This window comes from Tamandua tetradactyla, chromosome 1 (genome assembly GCF_023851605.1).
Source record: "Tamandua tetradactyla isolate mTamTet1 chromosome 1, mTamTet1.pri, whole genome shotgun sequence".
In the NCBI taxonomy this organism is placed as follows: Eukaryota; Metazoa; Chordata; class Mammalia; order Pilosa; family Myrmecophagidae; genus Tamandua; species Tamandua tetradactyla.
Window position 1 is genome coordinate 195,803,859 of NC_135327.1, and position 24,053 is coordinate 195,827,911.

The window sequence follows — 24,053 nt, forward strand, 5'->3', positions numbered from 1 at the left end:
AATTCGAGCTCAGCTAGTAAGGACAAAAGGACCAACCATCTGTGTTGATGGCTAGGTTGCCGAGCTCCCTAATTGAAACCCAGCTAGTATTTCACTCATTCGAAAGGCACAAATGTGCCACTGCAGACATTATCTCTGCTGGTTCCGACTTTTAATTTCCGATCCTTGATTTCCTAGCGTAAAATGCAGCACACAGCTCAGCAGCCGAGTTGGCCTGAGTGGGGTCCAAGGTGAGGAGCAGGAGGTGCATGTGCATCCCCGAAACCAGTCTGACTGTAGGAGGGCGGGGAGATCTCCCGACCGTTCCCCAGAGAGGCTCTGAGAAACCCGGCACTTCGCGCTACACGCGAGCAGCTACCGGCCGCCTTGGGCCAGCACCCCCTTGATCGTTTCACTGCACCGGGCTCGTTCGAAACCTCTGACTCGCAGCTCCGAGGATTCCCCCTTCACGACATCTCCCCTCCACGTAAAAATAAAGGCAAATTACAGCTGGTGGCGAGAAAGGGCGGAGTTGCCCGGGAGCCGCACGCACTCACCTTCTTCTTCTAACTCTAATTTCTCCAGCATGCCGGCTTCAGCGGTTCCCGGAGCTGCTGCTGCCGCTGCCGCTGCCGCCGCCGCCGCCGCCGCCGCCGCCGCTACAGCCGCCTGAGGAGGAGGAGGAGGAGGAGGAGGAGAAGGATCAGCATTCAAACTCGGGCCGGAGCACGTCCCGGACCTGCGGCGGCGCTCGCGGGAGGGCGGGCGGGGGCGGCGGCTAGGGGCGGGCTCCACCGGCTTGGCCTCCACCGGCTTGGCCTGGCCCGGCTCGATTTCTCCAGCCTCGCGCTGAGCAGCCGCGGGGGCGGCGTTCCGGGGCCGCCAGCCCGCCCGCAGCCGGGGAGGAGGAGCCTCGGTGGACTGCGAGCTAAGCGCGGGGCGCGCGACTCGGCCCAGCCGGCCCGGGGCTGAGGGCGGGTGCTCTGCGCCAAGCGCCACCCTTTGGAGGCTCCCCGGCCGCCGCAGGTACCAGCGGCCAGGGTAAAACCGCCTGGCCCCCTGGCTCCTTTCCAGTCCGCCACTCTCCCTCCCGAGTGGAATGTTCCATTTCCCTGCAGTGGTCGCGCGCCCCTTCCCCCGGCTGCGTATGGTATGGACCCACAAGGAAGGAACCGTGGGAGTGGGAAGGACACCCCATTGAGGGGAGAGGAGCCGGGGGTCAGCAGGACCGCCGAGTAGGTCTCGTTTAGGCGGGGCGGGACAGGGGGAATACCCTGAGGGGGCTATCTAGGGGCTGTCCTTCCTCCGAGGGGACCGTGGCTCGCGCAGGCGCATGCTCTGGTTCGGTGCGCCCTCGTCCGGCCGCGGTCCCTCCTCCTTCCCGCCCGGGCAGCCGGAGCGGCCATTAGGAGAGGCCCGTTTCCTTACTCCTCGCCTGCCCTCCCTTCACCACCGCACACACATTTGCTCACCTTCCCCTGCCACCCACGGTTAGTACGTTCCTGTAGGTTTAACCTGCGCAGGTGCGGTCTCGGCCCAACCCGCCGGGTGGGGCAGGCGAGGGGAGCGGCCCTCTGGGTGGGCGGGGCCACGGGGCCAAAGAGAGGGCTTGGAGGTCTCAGGAACCCAGAGAGAGGGGGCAGCGGATGGAGTTGACTCTGGCTTTTTTTTTTAGTTTAGATTACATTTCTCATCCCCGCCCTGCACGCCCCCCCCCCCCACACCCACATACAAAAAAAAAAAAGAAAGAAAAACTTGCTCGATATGCACTTTGTTGCTATCACTTTTTCCAGTGGTGGAACTCTTAATTTGCTCCCTCTCTTCACTGCCGATTCATTCTCTTCTCCTTTGGTTGGGAGAGCGCTGCCAACGGCTCACACAAAACTAAATCTGGCCCTGATCACTCCTGTCACCCTGGATCTGGGTATTTGAGACTCTCCTATCGCCAGCTCAGGTTGGCAGACAGCGAGGCTGGCAGCAGTGAGCTGGTTGCAAGAGTAGGGCAGGCCAGACAGGGCACAGGCTTCCCTTTTCTGTGAGGCCCTCCCCCACTTTAATAGCTAATTTCTGCCCCATCCACAGCGGGTTCTTAATCTGATGAAGGATTCAGGGTCTCTGCTAATGAGATTTAGTTATTTAGCGCTGATTAGGAACACAGGGGCCTCCTGAGAGGAACTTGGTCCTGTCACTCTCGTAAGCACAGCGTGGAGGAAGAAGTACTGAAATTTCCTTTGCTGGTCCGTTTTGCACTGTCATCTCAGTTGGAACAATTACCTTGAAGAGGAAGTCTTAAGCTTTCACTTCAAAACCAAGAAACGCCAAAACAAAACAAGGGGCATTAAGAGGAAAAGAAGACAAAACTAATATTGTAAAATGTTTGGTGGTAAAAAACCTACAGCAAATATCATACTTCACAGTGGAAGACTGAATGCATTCCTCCTGTGCTTCCCCTCTAAGTTCAGGGACAAGGCAAGGATGTGTGCTCTTACTGTTCTTATTCAACTTAGTATCGGAAATTCTAGCCACTGTGATAAGACAAGAAAAAGAAAAGGCATACAAATTGTAAAGGAAGAAATAAAACCATCCGTATTTGCAGATTACACAATGATTGCCTGCACAGAAAATCCCAAGTATATACAAAAATACTTAGACTTAATAAGTGAGTTTGACAAGGTCATGGGATACAAAAGCATACACAAAAATTAATATTTCTATATATTAACAGTGAATGTATGATATTTAAACACAATACCACTGACCATCATTGCAAAGAAAATAAAATATGTTGGTATAAACTTAGTAAAACATGTACAGTATCTATATGCTGAAAATTATAAAATGCTAATAAAAGAAATGAAAGATCTAAATAAATGGAGAGGCATCTATGTTCATAGATTGGAAGACCCAACATAGTAGAGATGTGAGTTCTCTCCAAATTGATACCTAAATTTAATGCAATTTTTTTCTTATAAAAGTCCCAGCAAGGTTTTTTAAAGACATCCATAAGCAGAAAAAAAGAAACCTTGATCTTAACCTCATATCTCATATAAAATTAACTCAAATTGGAACATGGTCTTAAATATAAAATATAAAACTATAAAATTTTAAGAAAAACAAAATTTTTGGGTTCTAGAGCTATGCAAAGAGTTCATAGTCTTGATGCTAAAAGTACAATCCATAAAAGGAAAACCTGACCAATTGGACCTCATCAAAATTTAACCTTTGTTGGGCGGGCCGCGGTGGCTCAGCGGGCAAAGTGCTTGCCTGCTATGCCGGAGGACCTCGGTTCGATTCCCGGCCCCAGCCCATGTAATAAAAAACGGAGAAACAGAATACAATAAAACAAGAAAATGTTTAAAAATGTTTCCCTTTCTTCCTTCCTTCCTTCCTTCTATCCTTCCTTCCTTCTCTCTGTCTTTCCTTTAAAAAAAAAAAAAAAAAAAAAAAATTTAACCTTTGCTCTGTGAAAGACCCTGTTAAGAAAATTAAAAGAGCAGCTACAGAGTGGGAGGAAGTATTTGCAAACCACATAGCAAATAAACAACTAGTATCTGGCATATATAAAGGACTCACAAAACAAAATTGAAAACAATCCATTAAGGATCTAGGCAAAAGATATAAGGAGACATTTTACAGAAAAAGATATATAGATGGCAAATAAGATAATGAAAAGATGTTCGATATCATTAACCATTAGGGAAATGTAAATTGAAACCACAATGAGGTATTACCACCCACTTAGCAGGTGGCTAAAATTTAAAAACCATGACAACAGCAAATCCTTGCAGGGATGTAGAAAACTGGATCACTCATACATTGTTGGTGGAAATGCAAAATGGTACAGCCATTCTAGAAAACAGTTTAGCAGTTTCTTAGAAAACTAAACATTCAACTACCATATACACATCAATTTTACTATTTGGCAATTATCCTAGAAAAATGAAAACTTATATTCACCCAAAAGCCTATATGTGAATGTTCAAAGAAGTTTCATTCATAATAGCTAAAACTGGAAACAATTTAGATATCCTTCTAGTGCGTGAATGGTTAAACAAACTTTGGTACATCCAAATTATGGAATACTACTCATCCATAAAAAGGAACTATTGATGTATACAACAACTTAGATGAATGTCCAGGGAATTATGCTAAGGGAAAAAAGCCAATCCCCACAGGTCACATATTACATGATTCCATCTATAAAATGTTTGAAATAACAAAATTATAGAGTGGAAAATAGATTAGTGGTTGCCAAGGATTGAGGATGGGGAGAAAAGGGAGGAAAGAAGATGGCTGTGGCTATAAAAGGGCAGCATGAAGTATCCTTGTGATGATGAAACTGTTCTGCATCTTGACTGTATCAATGACAGTATCCTGTATGTGATATTGTATTATGGTTTTCCCCCATCAGTCAAGCTGAACTGATTTAATCATGTGGAGGAAATTAAAAAAAAAAAAAAAACACAGAAAATTCACATACCTTTAAATTCACCCATTCAAAGTATACAATTCAGTATATTCACAGAGTTGTGTGGTCTTTTGTGAATGTTTGCTTTCACTTAGCATAACGTTTTCAAAGTTTATCCATTTTACAGCATATATCAGAACTTCATTTCTTTTTATTGTGGAATATGCCATTGTCTGAATATACCAGATTATTTATCCATTCACTGGTTGATGGACATTTGTATTGGCTTCTATGAATAATTCTGACATGTGTATGAAGTTTTTTGTTTGGACATAGGTTTTCATTTCTCTTGGCTATATACCTAGGATTGGAATTGCTGGATTTTATGGTAATTATGTTTAACATTTTGAGGAACTTCCAAACTGTTATCCAAAGTGGCTGTGCCATTTTACATTCCTACCAGTGACATATGAGGGTTTCAATTTATTTTGATATAGTTTCACAAGATGCAGGAAACTGGGTAGAGGGTACATGAAGTCTCTCTGTATTATTTGCTATAATTGCATGTGGATATTCAATCATCTCAAAAAAAAGTTTTTTAAATGTCTGGTGATATATATAGTGAATGTGTCAATCTCCTAATTTTCGAAAGGCTACCTGTTGCTTCTTATAGTAATTTTAATGTAATTTACAAATAAAGAAACTTCTAATTGGTGTTTAATTATTAGGACCACCATCAATTTCACCTATAATCCTCGTGAGTTGGATTTTGAGAGGCTGGAATGAGGAGCAGATGGGAGTATGTATTGAGGAAGTTGTTCTCTACCCAGAACTGGTCCACAGACTAAAAAACAACCATAACTGCTGCTATAAAAGTTGGTTGAAAATAGAAATCTAAACAAATTAATGTGAATTTTAGGTTTTATGCAACTCAATTTGATAATGGGTGTACAGGAGTAACCAAAAATAGAAATGTCTATATGTACATGCTAGTGTTGACTTTGAGTTAACTTCACGTTTTTTTTCTAGGTAAGGCATCTCAGTTTTACTCTTTAAAAAGGAGGATAGTCATGGGATACTAGAAGAAGATAGAAGAAATTGTGTCCCATAACACACCAGGCCAAGGTCAGGAATCTGTTGTTTCTCAAAGCTTTTTCAGGTATGTACATAAATGTAGACAAGGTCGAAACTGTGATGGATTAGTTAGTACAGATAATTTAAACTTGGTGGTCATCATTTGTCTCTTTATGGTGATGTTTTCTTAAATTTTCAACAGTCTTATGCCAAACTTAATGTTAGTTATTTCAGGCAGGTAGGGAACATCAGTAAAGGAGGGGAGGGAAAGAGAAGGTCTAAGGCACCATTCTGCATGGAAAGAGAGGAGGGGCTTGCATTTATGATACTAGCCTCTCTCTTGAGCCATTAAGACGAAGCATGTTTGATACAGTAAAAACAAAGAGACAAAAGCTTACCACCCAAACCCAACTAAAATTCCAGAGACATTTCCTGAGTGAGAACTAAATTGATATATTATGCTGGAGAGGCATCAGGGTTTTTTTAGCTGGGCCTTTGTGCAGTTTTACAATATTTCTCCCTGCATTCAGTCCGTTTCTGCAGCCAGTCAGGTTTTACTGGACTGGGTGGTAAGATAGGAGGGAGGAGAAGCTTGAAGAGTTAAACTTAATTGAGATAATGCCTGAAAAAGACAGACCCACAGTATTGCGTGTGTGATTTTTTGGTTAGCGAAAAAGCAAAATTATTAAGGTTTTCTTAAATAATTATGCACAGGTGCAGCAAAATACATTAATTTGGATGATTATAGGAAAGGTAAAGCTTTAACCTCAAAAACTTCATCATAAAATGACTGCAAAAAAAAAAAAAAAACAACACCAACAACCAAAACATTCCTTTATGCAGTGAGGTCAGATATGAGTTGGCTTTGCTGTTTTTTTTTTTTAAAAAGAACTTAAACAGTTACTGCAAGAAGTAGATCAACTTTAAATACTAAACAAGCAGCCCTTGAATAATTTAATGTATCAAAACCCTACAGCTTCTATATTTCCCCCTTCAGTCCCTATGTCTTTAAAACTTGGCTCTGCCCCCTCCATATGGTAGAAAAGATACGATGTGAAATTAAAATCAATGCCTGCATGGAAGCTGCACATGCATTCTGTTCTAATTCACACCCTGCCTTCTCTGAACAGCTTTAACCAGCATCTTTGTGCTTCCCACTTCTGAGCCTCAAGCCAAATTCTCTCTCCTGGACTCCAGACTGCCTCTCCTCATCTCCATTTGAATTTTCTACAGACGACCCATACTCAGTCTTTCTAAAACAGTTACTGGGTCCTCTCCATTTTGGCTTAGTCTCTCTTGAGGAAACCCACTTGTCTTCATCTCTGCTACAACTATCTTAGTTCAGGCTTCCACTATTTGGTTTCTAATAACTGAAACAACTTTACCTCCTCCAGTCTTGCCTCCTTTTTAGTCTATTTTCTACACTGTAGCCAGAGTGACCTTTTAAAAATACAGACTTGATCTTTTTACTTCCCTGTTTCGAGTCATTCACTGACTCTCAGAAACCTTTAAGATTTTCATGTAAACTCTTAGCTCTTTAAGTAGGGGCCTGCTTCATTTTATTCCTTTGTCTTCTCTTGTCAAGTCCTACTGTGTACTCTCCACTTCAGCTTTAATGCATTGTTTTTGAAATATCCTGCGTACTCACTGCTGTCACCTTTTTGAACAGTCTGGTCTCTCCCCAACCTCCCCCGTCACCTGGCTAGTTTCCACTCGTTCTTTTACTATTCGACTAGTGAAGTCTTTTGTGCTTCTGGAGCCCTTCTCATCACTGGTCTAGCTCATTGCTTCTCTTAATCTGCACCTATGTGGCATTTAGCACATTCTCTTGCCTTAAGACTTTAAGTTCTTTGAAGGGCAGGAATGGCTCTATTTCATCATCTTTGTATTATCTGTGCCTGGCACATAGTAGGCATTCAAAAAAAAATTTGAGTGAAATGAATTGTTCATTACTAATAAATCATATTAGTAAATAAAAAAGCGTGGTGGATAAGCAATGCGTTTAATAGCCTAAATGGGTTTAGAGATCATTTCATTTCATTTACTCATGCATCCTCTGGAACTCATTCCTATTGAAAAAAGATTATAGTCACTTTCCCTTTAGTGTTGGAATTGACATTTTGAAGAAAAAATAAAGAAAGTGGCTAGGCTAAGAAATACTGGCAATAAACATTTTTATTTTAACAGACTATATCTAAGGGCTGGAGGTCTGTGACAACACTTTGCATCCTCGTTTGTATATTGGCTGAGAGTTTTGTCAGCTTTTGTTACTACCCTGCAATTTTAGTTTCTATTAGGTAAAAATTATTTTTTTTAAGTGGTAAATTTTAAATTTGTGTAAAAATTTGATGAAAACTCAAATAGATAACATATTCAAAATCTTACTATTAATTCTTCTAATTGACTTTACTCAATGTATTGGAAAAATATTTTGTTCATTTTTATACTTTTCCAAGTAACAATTTCAGATGCTATAAAATAAATTTGACTACTAATAATTATTTATGGTTTCCTTTAAAGAGCATTTTTGCATTTATAGCATCTTTTCAGAGAGCGGCAACTAATTTCTAAGGTTCAACGGGTCAACTGAAAATGTGTTTTAAAGGAAACATTATTAAGTAAGAGGTGAAGAAAATAGACTGAAACAGAGAAATCCTTTTTTTCAGGATTCCCTATGTTAATTTTACCTTCTAAATTCTAAAAAGTAGTTAATACTATCTTTTTTCATATTTACTTTATTTCATATTTACTATGTAACAGGAACCATGTTAGATGGGGTTCTAGTTTGCTAGCTGCCAGAATATGATATACCAGAAATTGAATGGCTTGTAAAAAGGGGAATTTAATAAATTGCAAATTTATAGTTCTAAGACTGTGGAAAATGTCCATATTAAAGTAAGGCTATAGAAATGTCCAATCTCAGGCATCCAGGGAAAAATAACTTGGCTGAAGAAGGCTGATGATGTTTAGGGTTTCTCTCTCAACTGGCGTCTGCTAACTTTTTCTCCAGGTTTCTTCTTTCATGAAGATTCCCCAGGGGCATTTTCCTTCTTCATCTACAAAGATCTCTAGCTGTGTGCTCCATGGTTCTCTCCAAAATGTTTCCTCTTTTAAAGGATTCTAGTAAACTAGTCAAGACCCATGTGGAATGGGTGGAGTCACATCTTCCTCTAATCAAAGATTAATACTCACAACTGGGTGAGTCACATCTCTGTGGAGATAATATAATCAAGTTTCCAACCTATAGTGCTGAATAGGGATTAAAATAAATGGCTGCCTTCACAAGACTGCATCAGGATTCAGACATGGCTTTTTCTAGGGCATATAATCCTTTCAAATAGACACACATGGTCAATAACTCATCTGTTGAGCGAAGATGTCCTGATATGTTTAGAAACTGGCAAAGAAGATATGAAGTAGGAACCCTGCTCTTACACTGGGTTACCATGATTGGCTTGATAATCTTCAAATTCCAATTCTGAGGAGCTCATTTGTCAGGGTCTGAAATATGCATATCTCTTGCAATTCACAAGTAAATCCAAATTTGTGTTTATTTTATTGCTATTCAAATTCAAAGTATTTTTATTATTAGCTTTGTTTTTAAAATGAGTTTTTGGGAGCTAACTATGTTCTGTTATGCTGATAACACTTAAAATTGTCTCACCATACTTTGCGAAATAAAAAAATATTCCTCAGCAAGGTCAATTAATCTTTTAGTTCTTAATGCATCCAAAGTTACAAATTGTAAAATGCATTTTTTAAATTATAAAGCAATAAACAGGATGATATAAAGTCACAAGGAAGTCTCTCCCAACTGTTTTTCCTTCCTCTCCTACAACTGCCTACTCATCAACCCTCCCCAGAACAAAAAACAATGTATAGTTTTTCAACACTTTTTTAATCCCTTTATTTATGGAAGCTGTGGTCACAAATGGGTGAAAAGTTACTGTAATGATGGAGACAGACTATTTCCATGTTTGTTCAGTTCTGTTGTAAAGTGATCAAAAAGAAAGACAATATTCAAGCTGAAATTAAAGGGACCTCTTAATGTGTCTGTTGCATCTTCTATACTTCTTTGATCTGTTTTTACTATTGACAGTTTTCTCTAACTAGTCAGGATAGTTTAGGGTTAGCTGGGGGCACAGAACCAACTAAATGTGAGGTAGGATCTGCATACCTCAGAATGTAAATCTTTTCAGAAAGACTTGTCAGTGTTTCATTTTTTAAACTATGATATAATTTACTTAAAATTAGCTGTATCTATTTCAAGGGTACAATTTGATGAGTTTTGACATGAAGCCATCACTGCCAAGATAAAAACCATTTCTTTCCTCTCTGTGTGGTTCATCCCTTCTTTTGTTCATTGTCCCAGGCAACCACTGATCTAGTTTATGTCACCGTAGATATTTTTGAAGATTTTATCTACATAGAATCACACAGTATACACTTTTTTGCACTTGGCTTCTTTCACACAGTGTGATGATTTTGAGATTCATTTGCGTCATTGAGCATTTCAGTATTTGTTCTTTTTTATTGCTGAGTGTGGATATGCTATATTGTTTATCCATTCACCTGCTGATGGACATTTGGTATGTTTCCAGTTTTGATCACTGTGAATAAAACTGCTGTGAACATTCGTGGTCAAGTTTTTGAGAATGGTTGAGTCATATGGTAGGTGTGTGTATAACATGAGAAACTGCCAGTTTAGCAGATAGGCTGTGCCATTTTACATTTCTACCAGTAGCATATGAGGGATCCAGTTACTCAAATGCTCACTGATACTTGGTAATGTTGGTCTTTTTTTCTTCTCTTCTAGTGAGCATGTGATGGCTTTTCATTGTGGTTACAATTTGCATTTCCTTAAAAACTCTGAGAATATCTTTTCATATGCTTTTGGCCATTCATTTATCTTTAGTGAAGTGACTGTTCAATTTTTTTGCCCATGTTTTGATTGGATTTTCTTTATTCTTTTTGAGTTATATGAAAGGCTGATTCTAAGATGGCACCCAATGCACCTCACTTCCTTGTATTTATGACCTTGTATAATTCCCTCTCCTTCAGTGTGGGCTGGATTTAGTAACTTGTTTTAACCAATAGAATATAGCAAAGGAGATGGAATACTACTTCCATGATTAGGCTACATAAGATTGTGACTTCTGTCTTACTAGTTGACTCTCCATGTATGGCTTTGATGAAGCAAGCTGCCATGTTGGAGAGGCTTGTGTGGCAAGGAGCTAAGGATCTCAGTTCAATAGCCTGTGAGGAACTGAATCCTACCACCCGCCATATGAGCTTGGAAGTGAATCCTTCCCCAGTTAAGTCATCATATGAGACCCCAGTCCTGGCTAACACCTTGACTGCAGCTTTATGAAAGACCCTGAAGCAGAGGACCCAACTAAACCATGCATAGACTCCTGACCCACAGAAACTATGTGAAAATAAATACATGTTTCCTTAAGCCACTAAGTTTGTGGTAATTTGTAATGCAGCAGTAGACAATACAATGAGTTTTTTAATAAATTAATTAGGATACAAGTCCTTTGTCTAATACATGTATTGTGAATGTTTTCTCCCATTCTGTGACTTGCCCTTTCTCATATTTTTAACCAGGTCTTTTGAAGAGAAAAAGTTTTTAATTTGGCATTTTAGTTTGCTAATGCACTGGAATGCAAAATACCAGAAATGGATTGGCTTATTTAAAGGGGATTTATTAAGTTACAAGTTTACAGGTCTAAGGCCTTAAAAATGTCCAAACTAAGGCATCCAGAGAAAGATACCTTGACTCCAAAGAAAGGCTGATGTCCATCACATAGGAAATCACGTGGCTGGTGTCTGTTGGTTCTTGTTCCCAGTTCCATTGCTTCCAGCTTCTGATTCCAGTGGCTTCCTTTCTAAGTACCTCTGGGCCTTTTCTTAGCTCCTCCAGGACACAACTCTGAGTTCTAGATTGCTTAGCATCTCATGGGAACGCACATGGCAATGTCTGCTGGGTTGTGCATCTCCGAACATCAGTGTCTAGGCTTCTGCTCTCTCTGTCAGCACTCCAAGCATTTCCAAATGTCTTAAAGATTTTATCTAAAATATTCCCTTGTCAGCTCTTTTCAGGACTCCAGTAAACTAATCAAGACCCACCTTGAATGGGTGGAGTTATATCTCCATCTAATGAAAAGGTCACACCCATAATCAGGTATGCCACATCTCCATGGAAGGAAATTAATCAAAAGGCCACACCTAAAATTGAGTGGGTCAGTCTCCATGAAAACAATCTAATCAAAGGCTCCACCCAAAACAGTAGGTCTGCCCCCACAAGACTGGATCAGAATTGAAAGAAAATGGCTTTTCTGGGGTATATAACAGTTTCATACTAGCACATTTGGTAAGATCCAGTTTATCCTTTAATGGTTTGTGCTTTTTGTATCTTATCTATGAAAGCTTTGCCTACCCCAAGATTGTGAAGATTTTCTCCAGTGTTTTCTTCTAGAAGTTTTGTACTTTGACTTTTATATTAGGTCTATGATCCACTTTGATTTAATTCTTTATGATGATGCATGGTATAGGTTGAAGTTCTTTTTTTTTTTTCTATACTGAAATTCAGCTTTTCTACATCATTTGTCGAAAAGACCTCACTTTTCCCATTGAATTGCCTCAGTATCTTTATCTAAAATCAACTGATCATAGATGCGTGGGTCTATCTCTAGACTTTCTATCCCATTCATTGATCTAAGTCTATCCTTTCATCGTGACCATACTGGCTTGATTACTGTAGCTCTGTAATGAATGTTCTTCATTTAAAAAATTGCTTTTCCTCTTCTAGGTCCTTCGTATTTCCATATAAATTTTAGAATTAGAAAAAAAATCTTTGGTTGGGATCGTGTTTGATCTATAGATCAATTTGAGGAGAACTGACATCTTAACAATGTTGAGTTTTCCATTCCATGACCATGGTTTATTTAGGTCTTTGAGTCCTCTCAGCAATATTTTATAGTCTTCAGTTAGAGGTTTTACATGTCTTGTTAAATTGATTCCTAAATATCTTAAGTTTTTTAATGCTATTGTAAATGAAACTTTCTAAAATTTCATTTTTCCAGCTTTTTTCCCATATGAAAATACAATTGACTTTTGTCTATTACCCTTGTATTCTGTGACCTTGCTAAGTGAACTAGTAAGTTCTATTGGTTGTTTTGTAGATTATTTAGGATTTTGTACATAAATAATCATGTCATCTAGTCCCTCTTACCTTTACTTCTTTACTTTGCAGTTCCCTGATCCTGTATAATGTTATCTCTTCAATAAGACTGTACATACACTCCCATTCTTATCTCTATGTATCATTTTATTTTTATTCCTTGGTTTATAAATTTATAAAAGGAGTACTTTTGATACACTCTGCACAACACTATATATATAATATGTATTTATATACACATACATATAACGTACATTTGTTTGTATGTGTCTTTTCTCACTGTAATCAGGCAAACTGGTACAAAGTAGAAAAAAGGAGATTGAAAAGGAAATAGTTTTGTTTTCCTATGGTGGCAGAAGAGCACTACTTTAGACTCAATTGCACATCCCTCAGTGTGTGGCGCGTTGTACTAGGTTATACTGGATATTGTTGGTTTCCCACCTGCCATCCATTTCCCATCCTCTGTCTTCCTTCCTAAAATAACCCTAATTGTGTTGAGGTATCCACCCTTTCCTTACACAATTCACGATGGTAACAATCCCTCTCCAGCTGTCCTGGACTAAAGGTGGGGGTGGGCTAGTCCTGCATGCCTGGTGCATGCCCCCTCTTCATCCCCGGTTCTCTGGCGCACAAGTGTGTCACCCTGATTGTTATTTTAGACCAACTTTCTCATGAAGCCAGTACTGAGAGAGGAAAAGAACTTGAGTCCTTGGTGGTATCATTGAGCAGTACTATCTCTGACCTTGACTGGACCTACCCTACCTTTGGACCTGTAGATATCCTTTCAGCAGGTTTGAGTAGGAGTTTTCTGTTACTTTGCAGCCATAACCAAACAAAATGCTATTTGGGTATTATATCAGATATAGGCCTTGACCTTAGGAGATTATACTGTGATTTGGTGAAAGTTATACTCTAATTGTGGAAAATAGGTTCCTGCATATGTAACATTGTAAAAAAGAAAATCACAAAGTAGTTTAAGTTTTAAAAAAAACTATAGCAACTGCATAGACCACATACATGCTAAAGGATAGCTGGTGAGGAAGGCTTCCTAAAGACAAGTATAAAGCAGGGTTTTTTTTTTTGGCATGGGCTGGCACCAGGAATTGAAACCGGGTCTCCAGCTGAAAGCAGGTTTTGAAGGAAGTAAAGAAAGAAGGGGATGGTGGTTATGACAGAGGTAAAGCCCTAATGGGAACGATACCTACAGGACACAGCAGGTGAATGACCTTGGACTTTACACAGTTAACAAAAGAAAAAATAGATTAGTGGGACCTCATCAAAATGAAAAACTTTTGTGCATCAAAGGACTTATCATGAAAGTAAATGAGAGCCAAGACAACAGTAGAAAATATTTTGAAATTACATATCTGACAAGAGTTTAATTTCCAAAAAACAAAGAAATCCTACAACTCAACAAGAAGAGTACAAGGAGACCAATTCGAAAGTAAGCAAAGGACTTGAAAGGCATTCTCCCAAGAAAGTATACAAATGGCAAAAAAACACATGAAAAGATGCTTGGCATCATTAATCATTGGGGAAATGCAAATTGGGACCATAATGAGATGCTATTTCATACTGACTACAATGGCTACTGCTAAAATAACAGAAGGTTACAAGTGTTAGAAAGGATGGAGAGAAATAGGAACACTCATTCATTGTGGCTAGGAATGTAAAACGGTGCAGCTGCTGTGGAAGATAGTTTGGTGGTTCCTCAGAAAGTTAAATATAGAGTTGTCATATGACCTGACAATCCCACTTCTAGGTATGTGCCCAGAAGAATTGGAGGCAGGGACTCAGACAGATACTTGTGCACCGATGTTCATAGTGGCGTTGTTCACAGTTGCCAAAAGATGGAAGCAACCCAAAGTGTCCATCAGCCAATGAATAGATGGACAGAATGTGGTGTGTGCATGCAATGGAGGACTATTCAACTGTGGGAGGGAGTGAGGCTCTGATACATATGACAACATGGATGACCTTGAGGACATCATGCTGAGGGAGGTGAGCCGGACTCAGAAGGACAAATATTATAGGATCTCACTGCTATGAAACAGGTAGAATAAGCAAATTCATAGAGCTTGAAACTGGAATGTAGGTCATCAGGGGTCAGAGTGAGCATAGCAAATGGAGAGTTCACGCTTAAATTGTGCAGAGTTTCTGTTTGTTATGATTGAAAATTTTCAGTGGTGGATGGTGGTGGTGGTAGTGCAACACTGTGAACATGATCAGCAACACTGAGCTATATGTTTGAGTATGATTAAAAGGGGAAATTTTGAGTTGTATATATGTTGCTAGAATAATTTTAAAAAATCTATAGGAATATGTAACATAAACAGTGCACCCTAAGGAGCCACGAACTGTGGATAAAAGTGCAACTGTTGAAATGTTCTTTCATCAATTGCTACAAATATGCCACACGGAGGCAGGGTGTTAGAAATAGGGTGGTATATGCAAACTCTGTACTTCATACGTGATTTTTCTGTAAACCTACAACCTCTCTAATAAAAAAAAATTGTGAACAGTTCCTCAGGCATGGGTCATAAAAGCAATTTAATGGGTCAGTACTAGCTTCTTTTCCAATAAAATACAATAGAAATATCAATTTGCATTACAGGTTATAAGTATAAATATTGTTTCAAGAAATGTGTGTTAATTATATAGACATGGATGGGTGTAGTGGGTCAAGATTTTTTTTCATGGTCAGGGTCATAGACTAGATACTACAGAAAGATGGTGTATCTCTTTTAATGCCACTTGGCTAAAGGATTTAGTCAAATGCAGAGGACATTAGTTATAGGAGAAGCTAAGTTTTTCACTAAACATACTCAAATTTCCTTTCACTGGAGAGAAAATAGCCAGCGTCTGTGAGGACTAAGTTAGGCTTAAGGAAAGAATTTTTTAAATGAGTTCATTTTTAAGTCACAAGTAATACAGTGAAAAATTAGTCTTCACCAAATTCCCCTGTCATGTCAGTTGGTACTTTCTATATGCAGGTATATAGTTCTAGGGGATACACACACACACACACACATACACACACGCACAGAAATGCCAAATAATGAGAGTACTTGATATTTCTACCATTTCCCCCCCCTAAAACTTTAAAAGAAAAATGGTAATTGTTAATTATTTCCATACTGAGAAGTGGACAGTTAAGAAATTTTTTACCTCCAGGGAATGGTTTGCATGATAAGATTGGGGCTGGGAAGAGGGGAAGAGGTTATGATGATAAGTCATATTAAACTCTGCAGTCCCAGTGTCTGTAACTTAGTGTCCCTAAAGATCAGTGGATTACAGCAATGTTTTACAACAGTGGTGTCTACGTAAGGGAGTCTACAAGGTCAAAACTATTTTCATGATAATACTAAAGTAGTGTTTGCGTCTTACCCTCCATTGCTTTTGCCTCATCCGTGTAAATGTCAACACAGTGAAAAACTCTGGAGCCTTCGCTCACATCAAGGCAGTGGTAAACTAGACTAGCATTCCACTCCAGGAAAATGTCCTTAGGAGGTCCTTGAAGACATAGTAAAAATTGCTAATTTTATTGAACCTCAGCCCTTGAGCATACCTAATTAATATTCTGTCTGATGAAATAATAGCTACATGTTGTGCACTTCTGTTGCACACTGAAATATGAAGGTATTCTTGAGGAAAAGCACTTGTGTGATTGAGCTGTTTTTTTTCATGGAATGCTGAAAAAGTATTCAGGCCTGGGTATTTGGCAAATATTTTTTTCCAAAATGAATGAAGTGAACCTGTCACTTCAAGGAAAACAATTGATGGTTTTGTTGCTAATGAGAAACTTTGAGTTTTCAATCAGATATTAGAATTTTGGAAAACTTTGCATCTGTCACAATGAGCTTGATTATCTCCCAATTACTTAAAGACTACCTGGGGATATTAGTGGTGACATTAATAAATGTGTAATTAATGTGTCAACCATTGGAAGATCTACATAAGACAGTGGCCAAATATTTTCCAAAATAATGACCAATGAATGAGATTATAAAGTCTTGTATGGGTTAAAGGTCCATTGAAAGCGTAAGATAGACCAAAAATGACTTTTCATGTAATTGGCTCTATTAAATAAAATATGAAAAGTTCGTTGGTATGGTTTCAGATTCCACACTGCAACTAACCTTTAAGAAATACCATTCATGACGATTATCCATAATTTATCAGAAAAGGATATAAAATACTCCTCCCTTTTCCAACTACCTATCTATGTTGTTGTATTTTCTTCATGTGCTTCAACCAAAACAACCTATGGCAATAGATTAAATGTAGAAGATATGAGAATCCCACTGTCTCCTTTCAACTCAGACATTTTTAAAAAATTGCACTAATAAAAAGCTATGCCATTTTCTCATTAATTATTTGAAAATAGTTATTTTTTCATAAAAATATTTTTATGATCAAACGTAATGAGTTTATGGTTTGCCAACCCCCAACTGAAACCATTCCTGCAAACCATAAAGAATACCTAGGGCTTTATCTGAGATTCTACAAAGGTTCCATGCACTATGATTACTTCCCAGAAACCTACAAACTCCAGATGGATTCCTAGGCCAGATAAGTCCTGAAACCCAGAGGGGCCAGCATTTCCAGAACATCAACTAGTTCCATGTCCATATCCCATATTATTGATAGCCCTTTTCCAAATGAAAAAGTTAGAATGGGCATAGCCCCAATACCCCTAAAGATTGGGAAAAAGATCAAAGGAGAAGGTGGAGTTATAACAGGAAAATTAGGATTTAAGAAATGAGTTTGACTGCTGAATCACTATATTGATATTTCTTTTAGTCTCCAGTGTCTTTAACTGGAGCAGCTAAAAGGAAAACGCTAAAATTATGGAACTATAACCCACACCAAACTCTGAAATCTGTTTTATAACTAATTGTTGAGGTATGCTTTGAATTTTATTGCTTTTTTGTATATATGTTATTTTTCACAATAAAAAATGTAATGAGTTTAATATTGATCTTTTTAGATACATTTAAAAAGTTTCTCAGTTTTGCTTCCTAATATAGTAAATATCAATAGGTAGAACCCATACAAATAAAAGCCTCTTGAGTCCTCAATAATTATAAGTATAAAAGGGTCCTGAGACCAACAAGTTTGAGAACTATGCAGTGTATTTACACAATGGCAAAACCTAACTCTCAGAAATATCTCGTATACTAATAAAAATAAATGAAATACTACTTTCTTCCTTTTCTCTAGATTTAATGCCCTTAAATTGTGTTAGGTAGACATTTCTATTTTCATGGGGAAACTTGCTTTGCTAATTAAAAGAGAAAATCTTAATTGTCCTAGTAAAACCCAACAATAGGTACAATCCAAATTTATATTGTATTTTATAAACCACAATGTCCTATTTCCTTTATCCCCATCGTATCATTAATAGCTTTTTCAATATCAGAAAATTACGATGGAATTTGCTTGTTTAAAAAGGCAGTTTTTGCCTAAATGTTTTCTAACATAATATATTTTAAAGTGCAAGGCATTTTAAAATCACCTAGTGTTGCCTAATACAGCTTGAATCACCTTCAATTTGAAGACAGGATAAAAATTGTCCTTATAAAATGTGTTCTAAATAGTCGACAGAACATGCCTAATTTGGTTATTTCCACCTACCTATTATGACAACCGGGTATAACCTCAGGCTACCAGGATCCTAATCATGGTTAGAAAGATGTATATAGATGGACTGGCAATAGTTGCTTGGAAATTATTTTCTTGTAATCTTGCAGACTTCTTTTTAGTACAGTTCCCACTATGTAAAGAGTTGAATCCATTTGCTCCTTTACATACATATAAAAACAGAAGTCTATCAAATTTTAATCCTAAAGAATAGATTGAATCCTATTTAAGCTGGCAAATGCCCTCATATATTGATATAATTGTACCTGTTTTATATATATATATATATATATTTTATATTTTAAATTGTGGTGTTTTCAAAATGAGAAGAATTTTTCTCAGTGTTTTATAAATACTGGGTTTTTTCTTTATCTGTTTTTATATAAACAAACTTAACTGTTTTGAAAAATCCATACAACGTCTATTAGCAGGTAATAGATATGGCAAAGAGGGAGTGCCTTTTCCCTTCATTTAACTTTATCCTCAAAAAATAGATATGCATAATTTAAAATGTTGAAGGCTAAGGACCACAAGACATAACAAACCCAGTCCCCTGCCCTATCCCTTCCACTCTTGATTCTTCTTGTTTCCCAGAGTCAACTGCTTACAAATTTTAACTGTTTTTTTCCCTCCTGTTCTTTAACTCACACTGCTAAAATAACGAGTGTCTATTGTATTTCTGGACTTAGTTTCAGCCATTTCTATTTAGCTCCTGTGCAGAACATCAAGATGACCACTCTCTAGGGCGGGCCACCGTGGCTCAGCAGGCAGGAATGCTTGCCTGCGATGCCAGAGGACCTGGGTTCGATTCCCGGTGCCTGCCCATGTTAAAAAAGAAAAAAAAAAAGATGACCACTCTCAAATACTCTATCCCACATACCACCCCTGTTCTCATTGTCCAGACATTATTACTTTTTTTTTTGTTCTGTTAATACTCCAGCTTTAACATCATTATGACTATGTAAATATTATTTGCACCTGAGTCAAATCATATACTCCATCATAAGTCACTTTCCTTTTTGTGCAATTCTGTGTTTTCTGAGAGTTTTATTTTCTATGCATCTGTCACAAATCCATCCCTAAACACTCTCTCCCAAAGCCAGAAAATCCCTCTTTATATGATCAGACACACCAGCTGACCCATCAGGTTTGCTCTTTTCCTGGAGACATCCCTGCGGTTCTCATCGCACTGTCCCCCCCTGTACTAGCGCTCTCTAGGCTAGCACAGAGCTAGCCTGCTGCGGTTCCCTTCCCCATCACCGTTGCTGTCTTTCCCGATTCCTGGATCTTTTTTTTTTAAACTTTTTCTATTGTATAATATTACATATATACAAAGCAAAGAAAGAAAAAAGCAATAGTTTTCAAAGCACCCTTCAACAAGTAGTTACAGAACAGATCCCAGAGTTTGTCATGGACTACCATACCATCCTCTCAGATTTTTCCTTCTAGCTGCTCTGAAACATTAGAGACTAGAAGGAATATTTATATATATATATATATATTTTTATCAGCATTTTCTTTCTTTTTTGTGAAAAATAACGTATATGCAAAAAAAGCAATAAATTTCAGCACACAGTGCAACATTAGTTTAGAACAGATTTCAGAGTTTGGTATGGGTTACAATTCATACAATTAGGTTTTTACTTCTAGCTGCTCTAAGGTATTGGAGACTAAAAGATTCCTGGATCTTAATTTGCTTCCTCATCTTGATGAACTATATCCTCCAGTAACTTCCTGAGAAAAGGTACTTGGGGAAGTAAATGTTTTGAGACTTTCATATCTGAGAATGGCTTTCAATTTTATGCCCAGACAAATCTCCTCAGGTTTGTGTGTGTGCCTTAATATACAGAGAGAAATACATATATACATATATATATACGACCTAAAAATTTATCATTTTAGTCTTTTTTTTTTGCATGGGCAGGCACCGGGAATCGAACCCAGGTCTCTGGCATGGCAGGTGAGAACTCTGCCTGTTGAGCATTTTAGTCATTTTTAAGTGTACAGTTCAGTGGCATTATAATTACTTTTATAATGGTGTTTTACCATCACTGCCTTCCATTATCAAAATTTTTCATCACCCCAGACAGAATCTTAGCCATTAAGCAATAATTCCTCATTCTCCCTCCCAGCAGCCCCCAGGAACCTCTACTTTACTTTCTTTCTAGAAAAATCTGTTTATTCTAGATATTTTTGTCTGGCCTGTTTCACTCCGAATGATATCTTCAAGGTTCATTCATGTGGTAGCATGTATCAGAACTGCATTCCTTTTTTATGGCTAAAAAGTATTCCATTGCACAGATACACCATATTTTGTTTGTCCATTCATCTGTTGATGGACATGAGTTGTTTCCACCCTTTGGCTTTTGTGAATTAGTGCTGGTATAGACATTGGTGTACTAGTAGCTGTTTGAGCCCTTTCTCCCCTCTGTTTGGAAAGCATTGCCCCAATATCTTCTAGCACCCAGTGTTGAAACTTCTGATTCAGAATCTTTTTTTTTCAGTTGTGAACTTTTTCCCATCTCTTCTCTGGAAGCTCTGAAAAGTATTTCTTTATCCCTGTGGTTTTGAAATTTCATGATGCTGTGCCTTGGTATGGGAGTCTCTCATCTGTTTGTTTTTCCTGTTTTTAAAATTTTGTTTTGTTTATACTGGGCACTGATGAGCCCTTTCAAACTCATGACCTTCATTTATGTACAATTACCTTCTTTGCTTCTCTTACCTGTCCTCCCTTTTCTTCCTCTTTGGAACTCCTACTATTTAGAAGTTGAACTTCCTAGACTGTGTCTCTAATTATCCTTCTTTCTTTCTTTATCATCAATTTTTATCTTTATCTTTTTGGTTTATTTTATGAGAGATGTCCTCAACTTTATCTGCCAATGTATGTATGTATCAGTATATGCGTGGATCAAGAATTCTTGATCTTGGAATATTCCTTTTATAAAATAACATCCTGTTCCTATTTCACAGACACTGTATCTTTTACTCTCTTCATTGCTTCTTTGGAGTTACCGATTTCTGTTTGCTTTTGTCCCTGTGTTTCATAATAGAGGTTTTCCTATTATGCCTGGTTTTCCTTGGCTGTCACATTTAATGGTGATATCCTAAAGAGCCAGATTGGAAGATGTGCCTACATGCATGGGGATCATTAACTGGTGGGCTTCACTCTACTGAAATAAAGGGGGTAAGCCAAGACTTTCAGTATCCACAGCTCTTTTCTCTTAAGAGAAATCCTCCATTCTCCTGCTTGGGTGGGTAGCTGTGGGGATAGCCTGGCTGCCAGCATTCTGGGAGCCAAGTGGGGGTCCAGGGAACTGGGAGAGGGGTCTCACTAATCTGTCCATAGGCTTTCAGTTAATCCCTGTTTTCAGAACCCATTCTCCCCTGTTAAGTATCTTCAAAAAGTCGACTTCTTGTGAGAGTGAGGACCAGGACTCTCTCTATATTAACTTTCAAACAAATTCACACCCTTCCCTGCAGAGGTGACTGGTGCTTCCAAGCCAGTGTCCCCATTCCCCCCATTTCAGCTGAAAGTGAGTTTTTCAAGGATAATTACAACTGGAAGTATTCATCAAAGGAAGCCTTTAAACACAGCCATGAAGTCTTTATGAAGGCAAAGGAAAGCCAATAAAGGAAAGCTGACAGGATAAAAAGAGCCATGCAAATGTGGATATAAATATAATTCAAAAGCTTCTTGAAGTTATGCGATTATTTATGTAAGGCTTTGCCAGTACTTTTTTTTTTAATGGCTGAGGAACCAAGAGTTGTGGCTTCGTCTTAGTATTCTACTGTTTTATAACGTTCTTAAAAAGAATGCAACTCAAAAATTAAATTTTAATTCAGTACTTTTTTCTTGTAGTAGTCCTAAACAGTGTTGGAGTTTTTTTCTTAACAATTGAACAATTATTTAAAAACAATTATAAGATTAAAAATAAAAAGTTTAATTATCCCCAGCAACTCAGGACCTTCCTCTCCCCTCCCTGATCTACATCAGCGATGATGTGACACAGACTCAGGAGGGGTCAGGAGAAAAGAGATGGCATAAACATTCCTGAAACCTAGATGAAACTCTTTTGATGAGCAATATTTTAGGTTTTAAAAGAAGAACAATCATCTAGAGTCAAATGCAAAGGAATTCACTTCAAGTGTCTGTAATGTGACACTTTTAATGTGATAAGATTGCAATTCTTTATCATTTTTCTCCCCAACTTTTACTCTACTCAGCCTTATAGCTGAGAAGTTGCCGGAGACAGTAAAAATAAGACAGAATAAGGAAGGGGGAAGAGAGTGTCAAAAAAACTCAGGGTATGTTGTAATGGTTGATGACTCCACTCTCCAAATTGAAGTTATTCCCAAATTTAACCTGAGGAGGGTTGCACAAATTAAAGGTGTTACTCAGGAAATATGTGAAAGACAATTAAAAATTTAAGAAAATTTTCTACTTATTTGTGTGTTTACTTGGTCATTCCATCAGAAAGAACAGCACTGATTTTATATCCTTAAAGCACCCAAAATAAGATAAATGAAGGGTGCCCCAACTCTGGGTAGCCAGGCACTGCCCTTGGGGAGGTATCACCCAGGAATATACTTCCAGGCACTGCTCTTCCCATTTTACTCTTTAAAAATAATCTATTGAGACTAGCTGACCCCCCCTAGGAATCATTAGTCATCATTAAATTAATCACTCTTCACTGTGACTCCCTAAAACGTACCACATAGAATAGCTCATGTGCAAAGCAGCTCTACAGAAAAGAAACGTCCACAGCTGCTCTGCAGCTTGGCAGCCTCTTTCTGACTCAACTTGCTCTCTGAGAGGCAGTTTAACAAGGGTGAAGAGCGTGGGTCCTGGAGCCAGGTTACCTGAGTCCTGGCTCTCTTACTTAAGCAAGTTATTTCCTCCGGGAACAGCTACATAATTTGCAGGGTCCAGAGCAAAATGAAAATGTGAGGCCCCTTGTTCAAAAATTAAAAATTTCAAGATAATGACAGCAGAGCTTTAAACCTGCAAGCAGGGGGCACTTTTAATCGTAGTGCCACACATGATGCTGTGCCTCCGTTTCATTATCTGTAAAATGGGAATCATAACAGTGCCTACCTCACAGGGTTTTGTAAGGAATACATGAGTCAATGAAACCAAAAGCACTTATATCAGTGCCAGCACTTTTAGTAAAAGCTCAATAAATTATCACACCTCCACATAATCTGTATTTTAGAGTATATCATCTCAAACATACTATTCATGAACAGACAAACCTAACTTTATAAATTTGATTAAAACAATGTGGCCAACAATGAGCTGCGCTTTAAACCCTGGGCTATTTTACCAGTGAATAAGCTATGATGACTAAAGATTCAGTCTAACATTTTTAACCCTGAAATCTTAGTAGCACTGTAATTTGTTTTATTGTTATAAAGTTAAAAAAATTATAAATACATCATTGTTTTGCATCATGCCCATACAGAAAATATAAATGTGCTATCTGATAAGTCAGGAAAAACTGGAAATAACTGAAAAATATTAAAAGGATGGCAATACAAAATGTGCCTCATGACAATAAGAAAAATAGCTTTTTTCATGTCTAATCATCTTAGTTCAACAACATATTTAGGCAAGCATAAATCTTTGAAGAACCGGATCCATATATAAGGAGCTAGGTAAAGAGATGCCAATGTCTCAGAATGTATAAATGAAGTAAAAATTTGTCTTCTCTTTTGTTTTTGTTGTTCCATGATTTAGGAATGGAAGGTGACTTGATCAGTAGT

General features: G+C 38.3%; 1 protein-coding gene across 13 annotated transcripts in view; it reads right to left on the bottom strand.

The window, feature by feature from the left end:
* The window catches only part of PRKAG2 (protein kinase AMP-activated non-catalytic subunit gamma 2), a 614,065-nt gene that overhangs the window by 133,342 nt on the left and 456,670 nt on the right, over positions 1–24,053 (bottom strand). For 11 of the 13 annotated variants that reach the window (XM_077150199.1, XM_077150232.1, XM_077150194.1 and 8 more), the window contains one exon: positions 537–648. The exons of the other annotated variants lie outside the window; for them this stretch is intronic. In XM_077150199.1, coding sequence (XP_077006314.1) covers positions 537–648 — 112 coding nt within the window. The remainder of the gene's footprint in view (positions 1–536; positions 649–24,053) is intronic. 13 annotated transcript variants of the gene reach the window in all.